Raw genomic sequence first — 19,863 nt, forward strand, 5'->3', positions numbered from 1 at the left:
GTTCGCCGATTGCCTGGGTTTTCCTGTAGGGTGTGAATGTTGTGGAACGAGTACTTCGTAGTAACGAGACGAGTTGTCTCAGGTCTATCCGTCCCCATCCTTCCACGGAAATGAGATGAGACAGGTCTAGAACGGTAGGAACTCGTTAATTACGGCCAGAATCCCATTCACCCAGAGCCCAGTTTCTCACTCTTGTCTTCCCATTCTCTGATTCTGTGCCCGGGGCGTCCTTACGGGCTACGCAGCCAGAAGATTTTCTTCCGCGAACTGGGATTGCTCAGTACCTACGGTACCTAGGTAAGTACAACGTAGGTATGTCGGTTTCGAGGTCCCGACAATGGACCTATCAAGTCGAGCCGGTCTTCCATCCCGGTTTCAACAAACCTGAAGCGGCTCAGCATTCGAGAGCATCAAACTCAGCAACCGGCTTCATCAGAAAAAAAGCACCTCTCTCTTCTTGCGCTACTTATCCGTAGGTCATATGCATGTGAATGGATCGATACGACGCCGTTGTCGACGCCGTTTTCTTACATTTGTCATCCCCTTTTCTTTTTCTGGGCCGGTGTTACTGGTACTTCAAGGGAACGAAATATGGGTTGGATGTGATTTTATATCGGGATAGAAGCTGCATGTTGTGTTCCCGTAACATCTACTCTACTGCAGTATCTATGGTCACGGTCAAGCTCAGGTGAGCGGGGAGGACGGTTCAAGACTTTCGGCCCGGTCGTTCCCGTGGTGAGTCTCGCCGCTCTCACGAAACGTTTTGTTAGAGCACAGGAGCTCCAGGGAAACTCTCGCATGGGCCTGCATACTTAGCATCATAAATAAGGTTGGACAACCTCCTTTATATCCCAGGGTATGGAAAGAGAAGAGTTCATAGCGGCGATTAGAGTTCCAAGTCTGGCACAGCTTGGGCTGAACTTCAACGTTGTCTCGGGACTATGACGGAGTTCCCTAGTTCCTCGCCCAGGCTAACGCAAATCTTCGAATCATGATATGCGAACGTACCCTCCAACAGCCCGTGTTTTCTCTCACTCTCCCCATCTCTGTCCCTTTTTTTTCCTTTTCTTTCCCCTGTTGGTACTTGTGTCCCAATGTGCACTGATATCGGTAACCGACGCCCATGATCCTACCGGCATCTTAAGGTATCGAGGTAGGGGAGATATCGCGTGACTAACCCTCTATCATCCCGCTCTGTTACCTCTGCATCCCTTCCTGATCGCGTTCAACGCCCTGGGTTATTCCCAATCGCAGCCTGCGACAGACTAAACGGCCCTTGACATGTGGCAAATACGCACTCCCTTGAATACAACCACCTGATATAGGGTTTGATAACTAACTAGTATTACCCGTTTCGGCTTAAAACTAGCTGGCTCTTGCTCGATTACCGAGTACTGAGAAGTCTGCCATTGATTTTTGCCTGTGCAAGAAAAGTGCTGGCCGCTGTGGGATGTGAGATGAGCGATTGCTATCTCTATTTTCTCCAGGACCAGAGCCAGACGCTAGCCCCTGGGACAGGCGGAGTAAAATTCGGCGTGAACTAATAATCAGTATACAGCTAGCAAGAGATATGTTACGCACCTCTGGTTGGGAATACGATTTCGTAATTAAGAGTGAACAGGTACGAAGACTCAACACAGCTACAGTAATACGAATACAGGGCGAACGCCCAACAACTCCCCCCCCAACGCCCATGTTTTTCCCTCCATGACCCGTCAAGACTCCCCCCCAAAAAAACGAAAGCCAAATCGGTAATGCAATTGTCAGACCATTCGACGGTGACCACCGCGGGGAAGCAAAGGAAAGAAGGGGGCAGGAATCGAACACAGATATCTTGAGTACGAGGAAAGCGTCGAACAAGGATGATTGTGTAGTCCTCCACTGGAAACCCATTGCCCCCTTTATTCCCAGTTTTCGGCGCCCAACTTCCTAGCTCCTTTTTCCAACACGTTCCCACAATGAGGTTTTATCCTTAGCAATAACACTGCTATGTGTAGAAGCTAGCAAGATGCCCGGTTAGCGATAATGAAAAGGCCCAACAATTGGTTCATCAGTCCTTCCTTCAAGAGCATAAGCAATGAGTCCCCTCCGCCCAAGTAGCAATACTGTATCCAGAATAGCAGGATATGTGGTCGAGGCCCATGACGAGGCCAACCCAAAGAGAGGGGCAGATGAATCAGTGGTAGACGGGTAGGTCATCATAGGTAAAAGGAATATGGCGGCAAGTTCCCATCGGTCTACTGCGGGTAGTAAACGATGGGGGCTGGGGGGTAAAAGAATCCGTCAGGACTGGGTGTGACCACACCTCCCATCCCTGGGACGCCTGTACCGTATGTTTGAGGGGCTTGGAAGCCCGGATACGCATCCATGGGAGGAGGCATTTGAGAAGCGTCGTAATAATAAACCATGCCGTTGACCTCCTGCGCCACCATGTTAGGCGCAACACCCATTTGCCCGGCTTGTCCGGGTTGCTGGCCTGCTTGCGCGTCAAGTGTATGCGGCTGGCCGTAGACCCGACCCTGTCCTGGCTGCGAGGGCGGATTGAAGGGCGCAGGTGCAGCAGAAGGGGCCATGGCGGCGCCCGGGTAAGTATGGTGTGGATAGTAGTAGCCTTGCTGCTGCTGAGGCTGAGGCTGAGGCTGAGGTATGGGGTACTGCTGGGGCCCGTAGTAGCCCTGCGGCGGGTAGGCGTTGGGCTGAAATGGCGGGGCGTGGATGGCCCGTTCTGGAATATGGGGCAGCGGAGTCCCGGCAGACTGCTGGGACTGGTAAGAAGGTTGACGCGAGTGGCTCTCCTGCCCCAGACCGTTTGAAACCTGAACAGGAACCTGTTGGTGGAAAGCCTGCTGAAAAGGAGGCTGGTTCAATTCGATATCGGCAACAGAGACAGTCTTCTGTGGTCGCGGTTGATGCATGGGGAGGGGCCGACGGTTCTCATGGAAGGTCGGCTTCTGCGGGAGAGGATGGGTTTGAGGCGGCGGGAGGTCGCTAATGGAAGCCTCGGCAAGCAGGGCCGTAGGTCCGGAGGCCGCGGCCATATCGGGCCCTCCGTACATTTGGGGCTGAAGCTGAGGTTGTAGTTGAGGCTGAGGCTGGGGTTGCGGAGCCGCGGGCGGGAGGCGAACAACAGGCCTATTACCTTCGGGAGGGATCGGAGGCCGCGAGATGGCCGAACCAGTGGGGGAGAACACGTAGTCACGTCCATCATGGGCAAGGGACGATCTTCGGCTGAGCGCAATGCTGGGAGAGTAGGTACTGCCATAGAAGCTACCGCCCAGCACGCTCGGGCGCCGTGAATAACCTCCCACAGAGCCCAGACCGGGGCGGGGCTTCGCGCGTGCGCGTTGTTGGTTAGGCCGCATCGCACGGGGTATGAAAATAAACGACCTGTCGATAGCAGGAAAGATGTACCTTGGCGGATTGTCGGGCAGAGAGATTCGGACCGGCTTATCGCGACGGAGAGGAGGCCGATGATCAGGCAATTTTGTGTATTGCTTAAACGGCATTGAAAACGCGGTCGGGTTCTGTTTGCTGAAAGGAAGGTACACCTTTACCTGCACATTCCCAAGATGTTTCTCGGTCGACATCGTCCGGTTAATTGGCGTTGAATTGGGTGGACATGTCGGAATAATGCCGCTCCCGTTGGGCGGGCCCTCATCTTGCGCTACGTTCCTACCGCTGTATCTTGGGGGCGCCGGGTTGGCAACGACATCGTGCATATCATGAGCCCATTGGTTGCTTGTCAGGGGATCAGAGGGGCCTTGAAATTGACTGAGAGATTCGTCAGCTCCGTGTTGGGTGGCGGGGAAAGAAAAGAAAACAAAACAAAAGAAAACAAAAGAAAAGAAAAAAGACCAAACACAGGCCAGACTCACTTAATCGGAGCAAAGGGGCCTCCAATGGCACCGCCGCCGCGACCTCTACCGCGACCTCTTCCAAAGGGACGGAAGCCGTTGGCAGCAGGACCAGCGTGACGGTGGTCGTGCATAAAGAAGGCCCCTCTATTCGGCACGAACGCAGGGTCCTCGTCCCGCCTTCGCCTGTATTCCTCGTGTTCACGGCGACGACGTTCGCCGACAGGCTCTGCCGGCTGCTTAGGTGCTGAGTTCGAGCTGACGACCAGTGGACCGTTAGGCACGAGGGGGGGCGCAGGAGCATCTTGGGGTGCAGGAACAGAGCTGGGTTTCGACACGGCAGCATCTTCGACATGCGACTCCAAGCCATCACCGTCAACCTTGTCGGCAATAGGGATGCCATGCGTCATCAGCTGCGTGTCCGAGGGGACTCTGGTATCAGGTTGGGCCACTTTTTCCGCACCATTAGCGGTCGGCTTCGGCTTGGAGGCGTCGGGTGTGACGGGCGATTTCTCATCGATGATACTCGTATCGCTGTCGGCGTGGTGGTCACGGTCGTCGCTTGGCGCGGAGCCCTCTGAAAAGGAGTCGTCGTCAAGTTCGAGGTGATCGTGGGGCCCCTCTTCCTCTGCCTCATCCTCAACCCGTCGTCTCCGCCCGAGCATCTTACTGCGTCGGGAAGCCGACATGGATGTGATTAGCCGCCTCCTCAGGCAGGAAACAAAGTCGAAGGTTGAAGCGGAGACGGAGGAGGGGAAGAGAGGCTGGGAGGAGTTGACGAGTGAATCATGCGGCGTGTGACGAAGGGCGTCGTCTTACCCACGTCACACCAGTAGCTGACTGTCCGTTGTGACGAGTCGGTAGAGTGAACGTCCCCGGGTGTCGTCGAATGAGGAAACAAAGGCAACGACCGCCGCCCTGCGGCAAAGATACAAAGAACGTCGAGCGACTTTTGAAAACAGAAGAAGAAGGGGAGGCAAGTCGAATAAAGCTTGAAGAAGACAAGAACCGACCGGTCCAGCTAGCAAGCAGCCTCTTCGTGGTTGGACGCTTGTCAGGGGGTGGGGGCCTTTCCTCTGTGGTCGGGTCTCTCTGCATCTAGTGAAAGAGCAGAGGATAGACAGGAGCAGGAGCACAGCCGCGGCACGGAGGATAACAAGATAATGTGCGCGGGATGAGTGCAAATTCCCGAGAGGAAAAATGAGGATGGGAGACGAGGAAGACTCGTTGTTTTTTTGGGGGGTTTGGGGGAAGCCACAAGACTGGCCAGGGTGGAGATAAGATGTCGGGTGGTGATGAAATCGGGACGAGGAAGATTTTAGCCCTTGTCTTCTGTCGAAGTTATTACTGTACCTGTCAGTTGCCCACAGCCACCTTATCGAGGTGTGACAAATCACATTATATTAGACTTATAGGGTACCTTATTCCTATATATCCATACTTATTTCCCCTAGTTTTTCCTTATAGTTAAATATCCCCGTGAAGTACCACGGACTTTACTTAGATAAATATATATATATATAAGTTTCTGTACCTTATTTATTTTCTAATAGTTAGAAGTCTAGCGCTCTAGTAAACTGATTCTATTCCGATAAATCTAATAGCTTTTAGGCAGATATCCTATCTTTCAAAGCGTTAAGTCTATTACGGCTAGAGCTATTCTGCTAGTAATATCCGTCTACTTTTTACTTTTTTTTAATTATTTTCTCGTATAATTATTTAAAGCGTTCAGTTTAATTAATCGACCTATCTATTTATTATATTATACTGCTTTTTAGTAGTATAATAATAACTTCTATAGTAGTAGTACCCGTAATAGACCTTTTAAAGCTTACCGCGCTAAAAGATTATCTTATTCCGAGCTATTAAGATTATCCCTACTACTATATTTAATTAAATAAAGGGGTTAAATTAGTTCCTATATAAAAAGCTGAAAATAATATTGTAGTTATTAATAATTATTATAACCGTACGTCGTTATGTGCGGAAGATAGGATTCCGAAATAGAAATTTATGGGTCTGTCTATAACCGAACTATAGTCGGAATAAGCGGCTACTACAGTTGGAATAACGGCTCTCTATATATATAATTTTCGGCACTTTATTTGTGATCTGACAGTACCTTTGACTGATGGTAATTACGGTACTCCTCCCTCCAATACCTGCCCCCTCTTAGTCTCTATTGCAGGCATCTGGATTAGGCGCTGTGATTAGGTATCCTACACTGTACGAAGTAGGTATGTGCCACCAATATTCTCCACTGTTCGTGTCCGGTCCGCCTTGGGATACATGCACACACTATTCGTACAGCTACCTACACGTACCTACCTACCTATGGTACACTTCAGAACCTGGCCCAGGCTCTTCTTCTCTTGGGCAATTATCTAAGGTACCTTAGTATGCGTACATTGCATATCCGTCGGTGCCGAGGAATTGGTGCTACCTGGGTACGTATCTCTGTGTGTTTAAATACCTCCGAATGCCGGGACAGACACACAAAAAGGAGAGCTCTCATTGGCCGACCACTTTACGAAATGCCAATTGCTCTGTTCCGTCTGGTTCCCTCAATGCCCTGTCAGAGCTTAATAACAATCCGACCGTTCCATGAGCTTCTCAGCTCAGTCTTGTTCAACCACAATCGAATATGTAGCTCCGTGCTTCATACAGCTCACATACGAAGTAGTTAGTTGAAGAATCGCTCAATAAACACTCTGCACATGACATCCATGAATTGAACATAATGTATGGATAGATAGGTAGTAAATTATCTATGGAGTAGGGTACCTTAGTGAACAGATGGATTCTCGCCGCAGGTCCTTTTCATGTGTCTCGCAGTCTAGAGCAACTGGCAGATTGAGCGTTCTGCTATATCCGCATATTCTCATCCAAGCGGATACCACACCTGCTTGCAGATCTACATACATGGTTGTTGTAATTTCCTCTGCCTTATTTCCCCGTGGGATGGGCTTGGGTCACTTTGAACGACGCCATGCCGCAAACTGATACTTTGCCTCCTGACACTTGTCGAGCTTGTACGGAGGGGGTAGCTTGGTGGCTAAGCTATGGTAAGGGAAAAGAAAAGAAAAGAAACAACCCTCCCTCCCCGCCCTTCTTCTGAGGGAGCGTCATCTCGTACCTCAACTCGTGTCAATTAAAGTATGAGCCGACCACGCTCTCTGCCGCAGGGCTTGTCGTATCCTCACAACCAAACTCTCGGTCGCCGGTCGGCTGACTGGCGGGTGAAATGGAGGTCGGGTACATTGAGGTACGTGAGGTACTGTACATCAGTTGTCATTAATAAATACAGTAGAGTGATATGTACCTTAGGAACGCCTTGCCAGCTACAGTATGTACCTATTCGAGAAGGGTTTGGAGTAAAGATCCTCTGCTTGGGTGAAGTTCAAATGGCTAAGGCACTGAGAGCTTCTACATCCTGAACCTTTGTAGCGTGGTGAGCTGAGCTGATTCTGTTCAACCTCAAACAGGGAGCATGTAGAAGACCTCCTCATTTCCACACGAACATGGACGCCATGCTCCTCCTATGGCGAAATCCATTATCCTACTGACAGAAGGCGGGCTCATGGGCGAGTTGTACCCTTTGCACCTACGATCCTTCTTCAACATGTAGGGCAGCTACCGATGACCACTGAGATGACCACTGAGATGACACTGAGATGACACTGAGTACCACGAGAAGGTAAATCATGTTTCTTTTACGTTACTACACATACACGACGTTGAAGCGGTCTGGTTGGGTGCGGCGTCCTTCTCGCTCTTTATATTCGTTCAGGACTTTATTAGGCGTCAACATGTCAGCCTCCCTCGGACTACGTGTCCTGCAGATGCTGCATTATGTATATCCATCCCTCTCGCAGCGGTAGGAGGACTCTGGCGAATCGGCGTCGGGCGAGAAACCTCTTGCTCTCGCTGTCCCACCCGTCGCAACTAACTGGCCTCCACGATATGCACCTCTTCACAGTGTACATGTCTCCATAATGCACGAGATTCTCCCCGCCCAAATGTGTAGAATCTCTTGTGTAGGGCAGATCTGTAACGGATGCGATTTGGTGTATATGTCGTTCATCTCAGATTGCAGAAGTAATCGCTAAAGATGAGGGGCTTTCGAGATAACACTCTGGGCCGCTGAACCGAGTTCTTCCATCGAGGAGCCGCATGTGCCCAACCGGTCATCGTAAATAAAGGGAGTTAAAGGGGCCAACCCAAACGCCTCCAGCTCGAGAGCTCAAATGAAGAGAGATTGTAGGCTTGGGGAACCCACTCGCAGTACTGGCACCCGTGCCCCAGGTCCCTGGTGCGCGACGATTTCCTTTTCCACCTGTACTCAGCGTGGCAGCGTCAAACATTTCTGGGACAAGAAAATCACGGGTTCAGCCGGAGTCGACCACAGCAGAATCCTCGGACACCGTTACTGATCCAACATTCCTCCCCATCCACCAGGCTATCCACAGAAACAACTTCTTCTACGGCCAAGCCCCTGCGCATCTGTTTAGTCAGGGAACAAGAGTGGGAACGACCATAGACTTACCGCGAGAGGGCCCATCGTCGTGAAGTCCCATCCTGACCACCGCTACCCGCGTCCCAGCTAAATTTACTAGGCACTGGAGGAGTGGCCCAGCGGCCGTCCCTCCAGAAGTACGGGGTCGTCATGCTGCCCTCCATGATAGACCCGTCTGCGTTGTTGACAAGAAGAACCTCCTTCAGGTCAGTGAGCTGGATACTGACGCGACTTCGCGCCCCGTCATATATAGAGCGCTCCGTCGTCTTGAAATGGGTGAACTCAGAGCGCGCCGTCTGGGCCGAGTCCGGCACGACATCGTAAATGGGATCCCTCAACGGGTCGCCCTCGAGGTTGGCGGCACCGGGGGGCGGAAGGCGAGACGGGAAAAGGTTTTGGAGTGATGTTTTCAGTGTCGGGCCCATCTCGCAGGAGAGTTGACCGTCCTTGGTGAGTAGGATCTTGACTCTCAGGGGCGAAGGCTTGGTAGAGGCAGCAGGCTCCATGAGCTCCGTGAGACGTGCCAGGCCAGCATCCCCTTGAAGTGACTCGATGGCCGCCGTCCAGCCCCAGTGGGTAGCGGCTCTCAGCATCCGGTCCCGGTGGTAATCCAACATGTAGAGAGGTGACCGGCTCTTGAAGTTCCAGTCCGCACCGCCGGCATATTTGTCTGGTATGCTGCAAAGGGTGGTATCATACCGTAAAGAAGTAAAGAGCTGAAAGAAATGGACCATTATTAATAACACAAGAGTGTTTTTGTACCGCCGTGATTGAAAGGATACGGGAATGATGATGGTGAGTAAGGTAAGGTGGTGTGATAGTGCTGTACGAGGACGTAGAGCACCGAGTAATTATGTGATAGCGGTTGTCCGTTTCAGATGGAACCGACCAGACAGAGCATTCGTTGCTTCGTAGTATAGGAAGAGGCTTTCAGGTGGTCGAAGAAGGAGGATATCGATATCGCGAGAATTCTGCAGAGTATATTGATTGATTAAGAGGTAGTACTGGATCTATGGATCTCTTCAGGCACCCCGATCATCGGATCTCCTGGTGACCACCCTACAAAATACATTGGCTTCTTTGAAGAACCTGGAAGTGCAAATTGCCGATTTACAACCCATACCTAGGTACGTTTGTACCCAAAGGTACCATACCTAAGATACCTTACGTAAGGTATAGTAGGTGTAGGTACCGTATGTAATTACCTACGTTGTACACTTTCTTGAGCCACTAGTACCCGTGTTCAATTGGCCCAGCCCACTGCCTTATTTAATCATCAAGATTCGTACGAATAGGTATTACCGGTAATTTGTGCAGCAATGACGAAGGGAGTCGGCTTATTAATAAGTGTTGCGTTGTGAAGGAAAAAATCCCAAGCGCGGAAGTAATCATTCAGCCCAAACCGCGACCTCAGCAAGCTCCCAGACTTGCGACCCCCATCATCGACCTGAGCCATACCACCACTGGTCCCATTAATTGTGCGATTCTTCGCGGTACTTTTCTCTAGGGCTTATTTTATCTTTCTTTTCTCAATTCATCCTTGGCCTGTTTACACACAGTCGGTGGTCATGTCCAATCCTCTACCTTCAGTTTCTCCCACGGTCGCTCGGCCCGTGGCCGTTCCCGTCGAGTCGTCATCACTCTGGGATCGTATCACCACATGGGCATCCGAGAACAAGGCTGTTGTCTACACCATTGCTGGCGTTGCTGTTGTTTTCACTGGTGCTGGTGTCGTATACTATCTTAACAGTGATTCGGTATGTTCCTGTTTCCCGTGTCACCTTGAAATTGTCCTCCCTCCTTGAACAACCCCGATGAGAGAGGTCTAGCCAACCCAGTGCTATCGTCAATTGGCGCCCATGCAACGGCGTCATTTAGTCTAGTCCGTCGCCTTTTTTTGCTGACGCTTGATGTGCGATATAAGAACAATAACAACGGTGCTCCCAAGCTCAGCAAGAAAGAGAGGAGGAAAAGGAAGGAGGTCGAGAAGAAAGCAGCCGAAGAAGCAGAGAAGGCGGCTGCAGCACCGGAGAAAGAAATCCCATCGCAGCCAAAGCCTACAAGTGTCGAAAGCACCGACGAGCTGCCCGAGATCGATGAGGCATTCGTAGCGACACTATCACCAGAGCAACGAGACACTTATGCCGGGAAGCTTAAGGATGCCGGCAACAAGGCGTACGGCAACAAGGAATACAACCGGGCCATCGACCTATACTCGAAGGCTATTCTGTGCAAGGCGAACCCCATTTTCTACTCTAACCGGGCCGCCTGCTACAACGCCTTGGGAGAGTGGAACAAAGTTGTCGAAGATACCACCGCTGCGACCAACCTCGACCCTGAGTACGTCAAGGCTCTCAACCGCCGAGCCAACGCCTACGAGCATCTAAAGATGTATGGCGAGGCTCTGCTCGATTTCACTGCTTCGTGCATCATCGACAGCTTCAAGAACCAGAGTAGTGCCGAGGCCGTTGAACGTCTATTGAAGAAATTCGCCGAGCAGAAGGCTCAGGAGCTGATCGCCAACCGTCCCGTCAAGCTGCCGTCCCATACCTTTGTCGGCAACTACCTGCAGAGCTTCCGTACTAAGCCTCGTCCTGCCGGCCTGGAGGACTCCGTGGAGCTCTCGGAGGAGACTGGCCCCGGTCAACTACAGCTCGGGTTGAAGGCGATGGATAAGCGCACAGGCGATGGCTACGAAGAAGCGAGAGCGGCATTCGACAAGGCCCTCGAGTTGGGAGACCTCGGCGAAAATGAAGCCCTCGGCTACAATTTGCGAGGCACCTTCCGATGCCTGCTCGGCAAGCACGAGGATGCCATGGCTGACTTGACTAAGAGCATTGAACTGGATCCGTCCATGACCCAGAGCTACATCAAGCGCGCCAGCATGAGTCTCGAGATGGGTGCGGCTGACGCAGCCGCCGAGGATTTCGAGAAGGCCCTGGAGCAGAACAGCGAGGACCCCGATATCTACTACCATCGCGCACAGCTGCACTTCATCAAGGGCGAGTTCTCCGACGCGGCCAGGGACTACCAAAAGTCCATCGACCTGGACCGCGACTTCATTTTCTCCCATATTCAGCTCGGTGTGACCCAGTACAAGATGGGTTCCATCGCATCGTCCATGTCTACCTTCCGCCGGTGCATTAAGAACTTTAAGGAGGTGCCTGATGTGTACAACTATTACGGAGAGCTGCTCCTGGATCAGGGCAATTACCAGGAAGCTGTGGAGAAGTTTGACACGGCGATTGAGATGGAGAAGAAGACCAAGCCCATGGCCATGAATGTCCTGCCGCTTATCAACAAGGCGCTCTGCCTGTTCCAGCAAAAGCAGGACTACTCCGAGGCCGAGAAGCTGTGCGAGAAGGCTCTCATCAGTAAGTCCCCCACCCAAACACACACACACACACACACACACACACTAGGGCTGCTTGACCTTTACTGCCTGTTGGTCCACTCTACTAACCTGCACGTCCAGTCGATCCCGAATGTGATATTGCCGTCGCCACCATGGCCCAGCTGCTCCTCCAGCAGGGTAAGGTGACCGAGGCACTCAAGTACTTCGAGCGCGCCGCCGAGTTGGCACGCACTGAAGGCGAGACAGTCAACGCCCTCTCATACGCCGAGGCTACACGCACCCAGCTTCTGGTGCAAGAGAAGTATCCCAAGCTGGCCGCTCGGCTGCAGGGCATGAACCCTGCTCTGGGCCGGTAGAGCCGCATGACCGATCGATGGGGACCTTGATGAACTTGGTGCCATGCCGCGGTTTTTCTTACTGGCTCGGCGTCTCACTTAAGATCCAAGCGTATTCGCCGGAGTGCGGGGACAGTGTATGATTTCGAGCTGTAAGATGTGTAACTTGTACAGGAAAGGTAGGAAAGGTAGAAAGAAGAGGGAAAGGGTGAACATCGGAAGGCGAAGCAAAGGGATTGGAAGTGCGTCTCATGTCTTCTTCCTTCGAGGGTCTGCCACCATTAGACCAGGGCCTGTCTAGGCAAACAAAAACGGGGGGTATATTGAACCTTTGGGGGGGGGGCATAATTGTCTGAGGGCTGCCCCTGACATTCGTTCGTTGATGCATGCCCCACGTAAGTCTGCATTCGGACCAGGCTCGGGGCGTGCCATCTCTGTATGTATTGTCTTACTGGGTCCGTCTTGGCCACCAGAAGGCCTATTTCCCATGTTTAGGAACGGTGGAATGGGGGACGAAGACGCGTGGCTCTGGGATGGTATCTGTATATATTAGTCAAGGTAACTCTTAATTATCTCCTATTCCCGCAGCATTCAAGATGAACTCCATGATTTCGAGCAAATAGCGCGGTATAGTATGGACACATTTTGCAAGCGGCCAAGATAGCGGTAGGAGCTTCTGCCTAAGGTAAGGTAGGGGCCAAGTTTAATCGTCGTGAATAGGTCGTTCGAATTAGGTACGTACAAGGTGGTTTCTAGGTACTCCCAGTCATCCAGAACGCGACGATGAACCGCAGCGGACCGGCAACAGCGTCGCAAAAGAAAAGTACATGACATAAGGCAAAACAAAGCAAAGTAGAAAGAAAAGAAAAGAATAAGAATAAGAAACTCCCGGAACCCATCTGATGTGCAGTGACTCGCTATTCCTCGGACAACAATCACAAAATTGTCATGAGCTAATCCAAATCACCCATGACAGATGGATGTCGATGGAGGAATGATGTCGCCGTTCCCAAGAAGTTCCAGTGGCTAATGCCACAACAAAAAGTCCAAGTGGCAATCACTTGACCGACCGTATGTACCTCCCCATTTTGTCCAGCGTAAAACTCTCTTCTTTTCACATGACCCAGAATCGGATTTCTAGTTGGTCGCGTTATTGGCGAAGTGAATGCCGAGACCGACACCGAGGCCGATGGCGAGGAGGATAAGGACGACGACCAAGAGGCACCACCACTTGAGCTTACGGCGATTGCGGGCGTGCTTGTTGGCAACCTCGACCTGTTCGTTGCCCTTCTGGAGGTTCTCGACGGTGGACTGGGCGTTCTGCTCGGCGGCGTCCACGACGGGTTCCTGCTGCTCGACGAGGACTGCCATCTCCTGGAACAGCTGGGCCACCTCGGCGAGTGTCTGCTCGATGCGTTTCAGCTCGCTGTGGCGGGCCCGGACGTTGCCGAGGACGGAGTTGGCTTGTCCTAGGTGGTTGGACTTGAGCTGTATGAGGGGAAGGCCGGGAAGGCCAAGCAGTCAGCGTGTGTGTGACTGTTCGAAATTTGGAAAGGCGGGAGAAGTTGGAGAGGCGCATTTGAAAGGCCCCAGGACCTGAAGAGCCATTGAAAGAAGAAGAGGGAAAGAAAGGGAAGGGGAGGGGGAGTGGAAGTGGAAGTGGACATACCGCTGTTTGGAAAACACCTTCATTACCCCAGTCAGCCTCGGTGGCTTGTTGAACCTCTTGTTCGGAGGCGTCCGGGTTGACAATGCGATATTGGCGGGCGATTTGATCCTTGTAGCGACGCTGGTAGTCGCTCTCCATCTGCATGTACTTCTGCAGCTCGTCTTGGAATGTCTTCCTGACCGAATTGAGTTGGGCCTGCTTGGAGGCACGGGAGGAGTCGGTGGTACGGGCGGCATCGCGCTCAAGGAACTTGATTTCGTTGGTGATGGCGGTATTACGGACTTGGGTTTGCGAGACGGCCTGATTGAGCTGTTGATTCGAAGAGACGTCGGTAGACGCCAGAGCGCGTTGATGTAGCTGAGCGATATGTTCAATGTCGGACGTCAGGGAACGGATTTCGTTTCGGAGGTACTGGACGCGGCTGAGATAGTCTTGCTGGCTGATGGTGGCCGGGCCGCCTGATTGCTGCTGTTGGCCGTAGGATTGCATCTCGTACTGGTTGTTTCCGCCATGTTGTTGACCCTGAGAGACAGAACCGTTAACGGGCGTTTTTCCGGGAGCGGGTCGAGTCGCCCAGGGGGGCAATCAATTGCGACACAACGAGGCGGCAAATCACGGGGGGTTTCGAAAAGGAAAAGGAGTAAAGACGAGGTTTGATGGAACCGTACCTGATCGTATCCGTAGCCGCCCTCGGCAGCGGGCGCCTGGGCGTAAGGGTTGTTGTTATACTGCCCGTACGACATGATGATAGAATGTTAGGCAACCTGGGCGGACTAGAGAAGAAGCGCGGGTGGTGTGGTGTCGAGAAGGAATTCGGGGAGAGTAGCAATCGATGAATTCTTTGGGGCGCAAGTTTCTTTCTGAAAGTCGCGCAGAACAATTCAGGCTGGATAACGAATTTTGGCCCAGAAATAATTCGGAAGGGAAGATGGCAGCAGAGTGCAATTTGCCTGGTGACGTTGGAGATTGGCCGCTTATGGCGTTGGAGCCACCCTGGTTACGCTGTGGCACTCATCCACGATAGCCTTCCAATACCCTGTCTAATTCTGGTCGTGGCGGTGGCAAGTGTATAGCTCACTTTGACCAGCTAGACATGCAAATGGCAACTTGAATAAGAGTAGAAGAGTTCGTGGTATTCTGTGCAAAATAGAAGCAATGTAATTATTGAGATGGACTGACTTGCGGTCTCTTTTCGGAAGGCGGAAGCAGTCGATAGAGAACTTCGAGCGAGTGGCAGGCAATAACACGGTGAAGCCAACACGAAGGTGGTTGGTCAGGTTTGTACGAGACCAAAGTACCAACGGACGGTGTACTACCTTACCTAATAAGGTATACTATGTTGTACTTTGTCTTAGAACATGTGCCAGACGGGTACGGTGCGTACTCCCACCAATATAAGGTATCGAGACAATAGAGAGATCCATCCCCTTAAAAAGGCGGAGCAATATGGACCCACATGTGGCTTAGCAGGGGGAAAAGCTTGTGCGAAGTAGCCAGTGGACTTCCGTCTGAAGTAAACCCAAGCTTTCCAGAATACGGTGAACAAAACGAAACGAAATATTTATTATGCTAGAAGCGTCTATAAGCAAGCTGCTAGGCTCGTTTATTTTACTCTGACCAGAGCCAGAACAGAGAGGTTTCTGTCGACCTAAAGTTCTAAGACTCTCGATAGTCTGACCAGTTATCGGGCTCTGTCCTATAAACCCCTAAACCGGTAGGTAATTAAGGTACGGAGTAGAGGTTCTTGGTCGATGAATCCCTTACCCAGAGAGGTTGTGAGATAATTACCGCGATATCATTGTCTCCCTTTCAGGGGCAAATTAATGGTGTCTATGCCAAAATAAAGGGCAGCTGTCCTCATGATACTGGTTCATAGCAACCTACCATCGGTTTGCATGCTTTGCTTGTTGATCTGTACACTACTTCTTTGATCAGAGTGACCCAGGCTGTCTTGCGGTGGATGTTGGATTATCCGATGTCAGCCTTCGGAGGACTGACAAGCGAAACTGACATTCGATAACAAACATCTCTGGTATTTCTCTCCCGAAGACTCTGGTATCATTCGCGTCGGACAGTCATCTCTGCCCTAAGCCTGTCTTCCGCCTGCTCCTCCTGTCACTTTCTCTTGGCGCTGTGTTCCCACGCAAAGGTTGAGCCTCATCTGCGCAATGCCCCTTTGTACGAATGTGTCGGGCCCCCCTCTGTGTCTTTGTACACGCTAAGTCATTGAGCTTTCCCAACAAGTAATGGGAGCTTTGGGTGATTTGCTCTGCACGTGAACTGCCCTCATCTCCTTTAAGACCTGGGCAATGAGCTCATTGAGGCCTTGGACGTGCCACCAGGCCTTCTTCTTCAACCACAATCCCTCACTATGTTCCTGTACGAGTCTGTCATCTCAGTCTTCACGAGAGAATGCCTTCTCGTCGTGGTTCGACCTGTCGGTGAAACGTACGCCACAGACACAATCCAGGGGCTCCTCCATATATTGGAGTTATACAATTTTTTTCCGCAGAGCCATCCCATGACTGCCATTTCCGGCCACCTCAGAGGTAATTCTTCTTGCGACCAGTTCGGGTATATTGCGACAAGTGCCACTCCACGTCGCCATCCTTGTTATCAAGGGTACCGGCCCGGATTTCGAAGGGCCTCATCGTCATCCTCGGGCCCACTTCAGCAAGCTCGACAGAATCGTACGAGGTCCGAACAAAGACATGGCTGTTATAATCGTTAGAGAAGAGCGTGTGCCCTGGGCTGAAAGACATGAAGACACTTACTGCCTGACTTCAATACTGTCCTCGTTGTTCACAAATGTGACTACTCGGTTGCCCATCTTAGCTTTAGTCGTTATCGGTTCCCGTGGCGGAAAAAGGTGTTTCAAAACGGTCACAATTCTCTGGCCAAGTCGACTGCGCACTCTGTCAGTCCATGAACCGTTCTCGACCGCTCCTCCGCCACGGAGTTCACCAACCTCTTGAACCCTTCAAAAATGAGATGCGGATACGCCTCAGATATTGTGCCATTCCGTGGCATGTCGTGCATGAGGACGACATTGTGGAGGCTGAACGAGACGGTTGGCCCGTTGGGTAGGTGGCTAATTGTGAGACCCGTGGGATTTCCACGATGTTCGTGAAGGAGGATGATGTCACTGAGGCCGTTTGATTGGCATGACCTGACGAGATCCGGCAAAATAAGATTTCCTCGGTTGAGGCGCACCGATGTTGGCAGCAATAGCCTGATTTCCTTGGAGAACGCGGAGAGTTTGCTGGAGGGATCTCTTGAGGTAGTAACCTAGTTCTTTGGTTAGATGAATCGATGCCATTGAACCGCAGGGGTCTATCCCGAGAAGAAATTGCAATACCAGAATGCGCGGGTCGCTCAAGCCCGATGTCACCGAGTATTCGTCATCCAGATCCATCACCTCGGCCCCCTCGACATCTCGCGACTCGTCATATTGGTAGTCTTTCCGCAACGCCCTTTCCTTCGCGATGGATGGATCCAATGGCTTTCCAGACGCTAGGGCTTCTCTAAGCTTCGCACGCTTTTCGGTCGTCTCTGCCTCCTTGAGCTGGAGAGCTTTTCGGTAGAGGTAATCCCTCCGTTGGCGGGCTTGTCTTCGCTGTTGGCCTAGTGTCAGTAGAATTGCGCCGCGAGACTATGCAAAATACATACAATCATGTCGGGACCTGTTTAATGCCGCAGTGTGTAATTCTATCTGAAAAGAACAGAAAAGAGAATATATCCGTATTCCAAGAACTGTAGTGAAAATCCCTGCTTAACGCTGTGGTGTTGTGGTGTTGTGCTGCTGTCGTCCATTTTCCCTTAGTCTGCCGCCCCTCGAGAAATATTTCTTATCGTCTGCGGCCGAGGAAATACCGAGCTTATCGGTTCTTATCAGCTCCGACGTCACATGGCGATAAAGGCGTCCCACCAAAAAAAGGCAAGTGGGGAGTTTGCAAGGGACCACCACGACCTTCACTTTCAATGTTCTCCAAGAGTCACCATCAATTCTGCGGCTACGCTCTTGAGCCTTCTCCACGTCTGCCACGTCTGTTCTGCGATCGCAATTCAAAGAGAAGCAAAACATAAAACTGGCACGGTAACATCAGAGTGCCGTACTATCCGGGACTTGACTTCCGAATCCTGTCCCACGTCAGCTCGTCGGTAGGATGTGACGATTCCCGTCCTCCAAACAGTTCCCGAATCCCTTCTCCGTACGACCTGAGCCGACTCAAGGCTCTGCGACGCCGAAGCCAACCAAATATACCGAATACTGGCAGTTGAAGGTGAGTTGGACTACAATTACCGATCGGCCTTCCTGGGACGGGTTAGGTTGACGCTGTCTGTTGCCACACCCACACTCACAACACGCATTCATTCCTTTTGTGGCTTTATGGCTGTTGCTTCTATTTCTATGGCTTCGCTTTTCCCCTCTTGCCCCTCTTGCCCCTCTTGCCAATCTTGCTCTCCCCCCCCTTTTTTTTTGTTGTCCTTCCGTCTTTCGTCTCGCCATCTGAACATCCGCCTCACTGACTTTGATCCTTTGTCAAAGGTTGTTTGCCCTCTCGCCAGAAACTACCTTCAATAGCCTTCGAAACTCCCGCGCGCCCCCGTTACGATGGAGGGAGCGTTTACTCACCTTGGAAATCATCTGATTTCCGACTCGGCTGCGGCCATCAAAGCTGACGCCGACGACCTGTCGACCCTTGAGCACGATGAGAGTCTTCTATATGGCGGGAAACTTGGCCGAGGCGGGCGCCGACGCGCCGATGACGACGACAATCAGACCGAGCTCTACGACGACGACGACAATGACAGCTTGACGAGTGCGCCCGTTGGAGCCGTGCGTGATCTGAAACTAGGAGCGCCTCAAGAGGAAGAGAAAGAACTCCCTCCCCATGCTTGCGCGTGAGTCTCTTCTCCTCTGGCCTTTCCTTTTTCCTTCCTACCGCTCTTCTGCCTCCAGTCCCATAAATGGGAAACCGTCTGTTGGCTAATCATGTTATCCTTGCAGCTACTGTGGGATTCACTCTCCTGCTTCCGTTGTCAAATGTCTGGGCTGCAGTAAGTGGTTCTGCAGCGCGCGCGGTAACACGACGTCCTCCCACATCGTCAACCACCTCGTCCGTGCTCGTCATAAAGAAGTTCAACTGCACCCCGACTCTACTTTGGGCGACACCATTCTCGAGTGCTACAACTGCGGCAACAAAAATGTCTTTCTCCTTGGCTTCATCCCGGCCAAAGCAGACACCGTGGTCGTCCTTCTCTGTCGACAGCCATGCGCCGCGAGCACTTCGTCCAAGGACATGAGCTGGGACATCTCCCGCTGGCAGCCCCTGATCGAGGAGCGCGCTTTCTTGCCCTGGCTCGTGGCCGCTCCGTCCGACGCTGAGCAGCTGCGCGCCCGTCATATGACCCCTCCCATGATGGCCAAACTCGAGGAACTTTGGAAGGAGGATGCCAATGCCACCGTTGCCGATCTTGCCAAGGCTGCCAACATTGAGGATGAGCCTCACCCGGTACTCCTGAAGTACGACGATCCCTATCAATACCAGAACATCTTCGGTCCTTTGGTCAAGATGGAGTCTGATTACGACAAGAAACTCAAAGAGGCTCAATCGGAGGATGGCCTCCAAGTGCGGTGGGACGTGGGTCTCAACAACAAACCCACAGCCAGCTTCGAACTCCACAAGATAGAATCTGGAGATGTCAAGCTGGCGGTGGGTGATGAGATGCGCCTGCGCTACAAGGGAGAGCTTCGTCCGGCCTGGGAGGGAGTTGGATACGTTATCAAGATCCCCAACAACCAATCCGACGAAGTTAGGCTCGAGCTACGTAAATCTGGTAACGACAAGGTGCCCACTGAGTGCACCCACAACTTCTCGGTAGACTACGTCTGGAAGGCTACCTCATACGATCGCATGCAGCACGCGATGGCCACTTTTGCTGTGGACGACAATAGCGTTTCTGGTTACATTGTCCACAAGCTCCTGGGGCGCGAGGTTGCGGCTGCGCCGATGAAGACAACATTGCCTAAGAAGTTTACTGCTCCCGGCCTGCCCGACCTCAACCAGTCGCAGATCGCCGCCATCCGGGCCGTCCTGCAAACCCCGCTGAGTCTGTATGTAGTAGCGCTT

General features: G+C 52.0%; 8 protein-coding genes across 8 annotated transcripts in view; 2 read left to right on the plus strand and 6 right to left on the minus strand.

The window, feature by feature from the left end:
• Positions 1-568: 568 nt before the first annotated feature.
• SODALDRAFT_381684 (hypothetical protein) lies at positions 569-1,504 on the minus strand. The gene is made up of 3 exons (XM_028615180.1): positions 1,036-1,504; positions 908-939; positions 569-793 (listed from the first exon to the last, which is right to left on the minus strand). The coding sequence occupies exons 1-3, from the start codon at positions 1,123-1,125 to the stop codon at positions 685-687; spliced, it is 231 nt and encodes a 76-aa protein (XP_028463329.1). The 5' UTR covers positions 1,126-1,504; the 3' UTR covers positions 569-684.
• SODALDRAFT_68970 (hypothetical protein) lies at positions 1,270-2,065 on the minus strand. The gene has a single exon (XM_028615585.1). It carries the CDS (start codon positions 1,891-1,893, stop codon positions 1,366-1,368), a length of 528 nt encoding a protein of 175 aa, XP_028463330.1. The 5' UTR covers positions 1,894-2,065; the 3' UTR covers positions 1,270-1,365.
• A 172-nt stretch (positions 2,066-2,237) lies between these two features.
• Positions 2,238-6,145, minus strand: SODALDRAFT_363364 (hypothetical protein; the record flags this gene model as incomplete). Its single annotated transcript, XM_028614550.1, has 6 exons — positions 2,238-3,771; positions 3,876-4,618; positions 4,685-4,803; positions 4,868-4,952; positions 4,991-5,178; positions 6,103-6,145. 6 exons carry the CDS (start codon positions 6,143-6,145, stop codon positions 2,238-2,240), a joined length of 2,712 nt encoding a protein of 903 aa, XP_028463331.1.
• A 1,892-nt stretch (positions 6,146-8,037) lies between these two features.
• Positions 8,038-9,232, minus strand: SODALDRAFT_68997 (hypothetical protein). Its single transcript, XM_028615586.1, has 2 exons — positions 8,401-9,232; positions 8,038-8,349 (listed from the first exon to the last, which is right to left on the minus strand). Exons 1-2 carry the CDS (start codon positions 9,102-9,104, stop codon positions 8,235-8,237), a joined length of 819 nt encoding a protein of 272 aa, XP_028463332.1. The 5' UTR covers positions 9,105-9,232; the 3' UTR covers positions 8,038-8,234.
• A 706-nt stretch (positions 9,233-9,938) lies between these two features.
• On the plus strand, positions 9,939-12,081 carry SODALDRAFT_283840 (import receptor; the record flags this gene model as incomplete). The annotated part of the gene is made up of 3 exons (XM_028608434.1): positions 9,939-10,127; positions 10,295-11,744; positions 11,846-12,081. 3 exons carry the CDS (start codon positions 9,939-9,941, stop codon positions 12,079-12,081), a joined length of 1,875 nt encoding a protein of 624 aa, XP_028463333.1.
• Positions 12,082-12,728: 647 nt separating this feature from the next.
• On the minus strand, positions 12,729-14,968 carry SODALDRAFT_328896 (t-SNARE). The gene is made up of 3 exons (XM_028610795.1): positions 14,398-14,968; positions 13,730-14,251; positions 12,729-13,548 (listed from the first exon to the last, which is right to left on the minus strand). The coding sequence occupies exons 1-3, from the start codon at positions 14,470-14,472 to the stop codon at positions 13,198-13,200; spliced, it is 948 nt and encodes a 315-aa protein (XP_028463334.1). The 5' UTR covers positions 14,473-14,968; the 3' UTR covers positions 12,729-13,197.
• A 1,304-nt stretch (positions 14,969-16,272) lies between these two features.
• SODALDRAFT_320841 (brix domain-containing protein) lies at positions 16,273-17,404 on the minus strand (the record flags this gene model as incomplete). Its single annotated transcript, XM_028609566.1, has 5 exons — positions 16,273-16,444; positions 16,504-16,635; positions 16,698-17,017; positions 17,088-17,345; positions 17,399-17,404. 5 exons carry the CDS (start codon positions 17,402-17,404, stop codon positions 16,273-16,275), a joined length of 888 nt encoding a protein of 295 aa, XP_028463335.1.
• A 940-nt stretch (positions 17,405-18,344) lies between these two features.
• Positions 18,345-19,863, plus strand: part of SODALDRAFT_320842 (regulator of nonsense transcripts 1) — a gene marked incomplete at both ends in the record, with an annotated part of 3,560 nt that continues 2,041 nt past the window's right edge. The window contains 2 exons of the mRNA XM_028609567.1: positions 18,345-18,634; positions 18,741-19,847. Coding sequence (XP_028463336.1) covers positions 18,345-18,634; positions 18,741-19,847 — 1,397 coding nt within the window. The remainder of the gene's footprint in view (positions 18,635-18,740; positions 19,848-19,863) is intronic.

Source organism: Sodiomyces alkalinus, assembly GCF_003711515.1.
Source record: "Sodiomyces alkalinus F11 unplaced genomic scaffold SODALscaffold_11, whole genome shotgun sequence".
Taxonomy (NCBI): Eukaryota; Fungi; Ascomycota; class Sordariomycetes; order Glomerellales; family Plectosphaerellaceae; genus Sodiomyces; species Sodiomyces alkalinus.

Bases quoted from the DNA above. Each gene is read 5' to 3' on its own strand.
- SODALDRAFT_68970 (XM_028615585.1), bottom strand. From the start codon at position 1,893: ATGGGTTTCCAGTGGAGGACTACACAATCATCCTTGTTCGACGCTTTC.
- SODALDRAFT_381684 (XM_028615180.1), bottom strand. From the start codon at position 1,125: ATGGGCGTCGGTTACCGATATCAGTGCACATTGGGACACAAGTACCAA. The intron at 940-1,035 runs GTGAGAGAAAAC...ACTCCGTCATAG, and splicing joins AAGGGACAGAGATGGGGAGA to TCCCGAGACAACGTTGAAGT. The intron at 794-907 runs GTGCCAGACTTG...GGCCCATGCGAG, and splicing joins GTTGAAGTTCAGCCCAAGCT to AGTTTCCCTGGAGCTCCTGT.
- SODALDRAFT_328896 (XM_028610795.1), bottom strand. From the start codon at position 14,472: ATGTCGTACGGGCAGTATAACAACAACCCTTACGCCCAGGCGCCCGCT. The intron at 14,252-14,397 runs GTACGGTTCCAT...TCTGTCTCTCAG, and splicing joins GCGGCTACGGATACGATCAG to GGTCAACAACATGGCGGAAA. The intron at 13,549-13,729 runs GTATGTCCACTT...CCCCTCATACAG, and splicing joins AAGGTGTTTTCCAAACAGCG to CTCAAGTCCAACCACCTAGG.
- SODALDRAFT_68997 (XM_028615586.1), bottom strand. From the start codon at position 9,104: ATGGTCCATTTCTTTCAGCTCTTTACTTCTTTACGGTATGATACCACC. The intron at 8,350-8,400 runs GTAAGTCTATGG...ACAGATGCGCAG, and splicing joins CGACGATGGGCCCTCTCGCG to GGGCTTGGCCGTAGAAGAAG.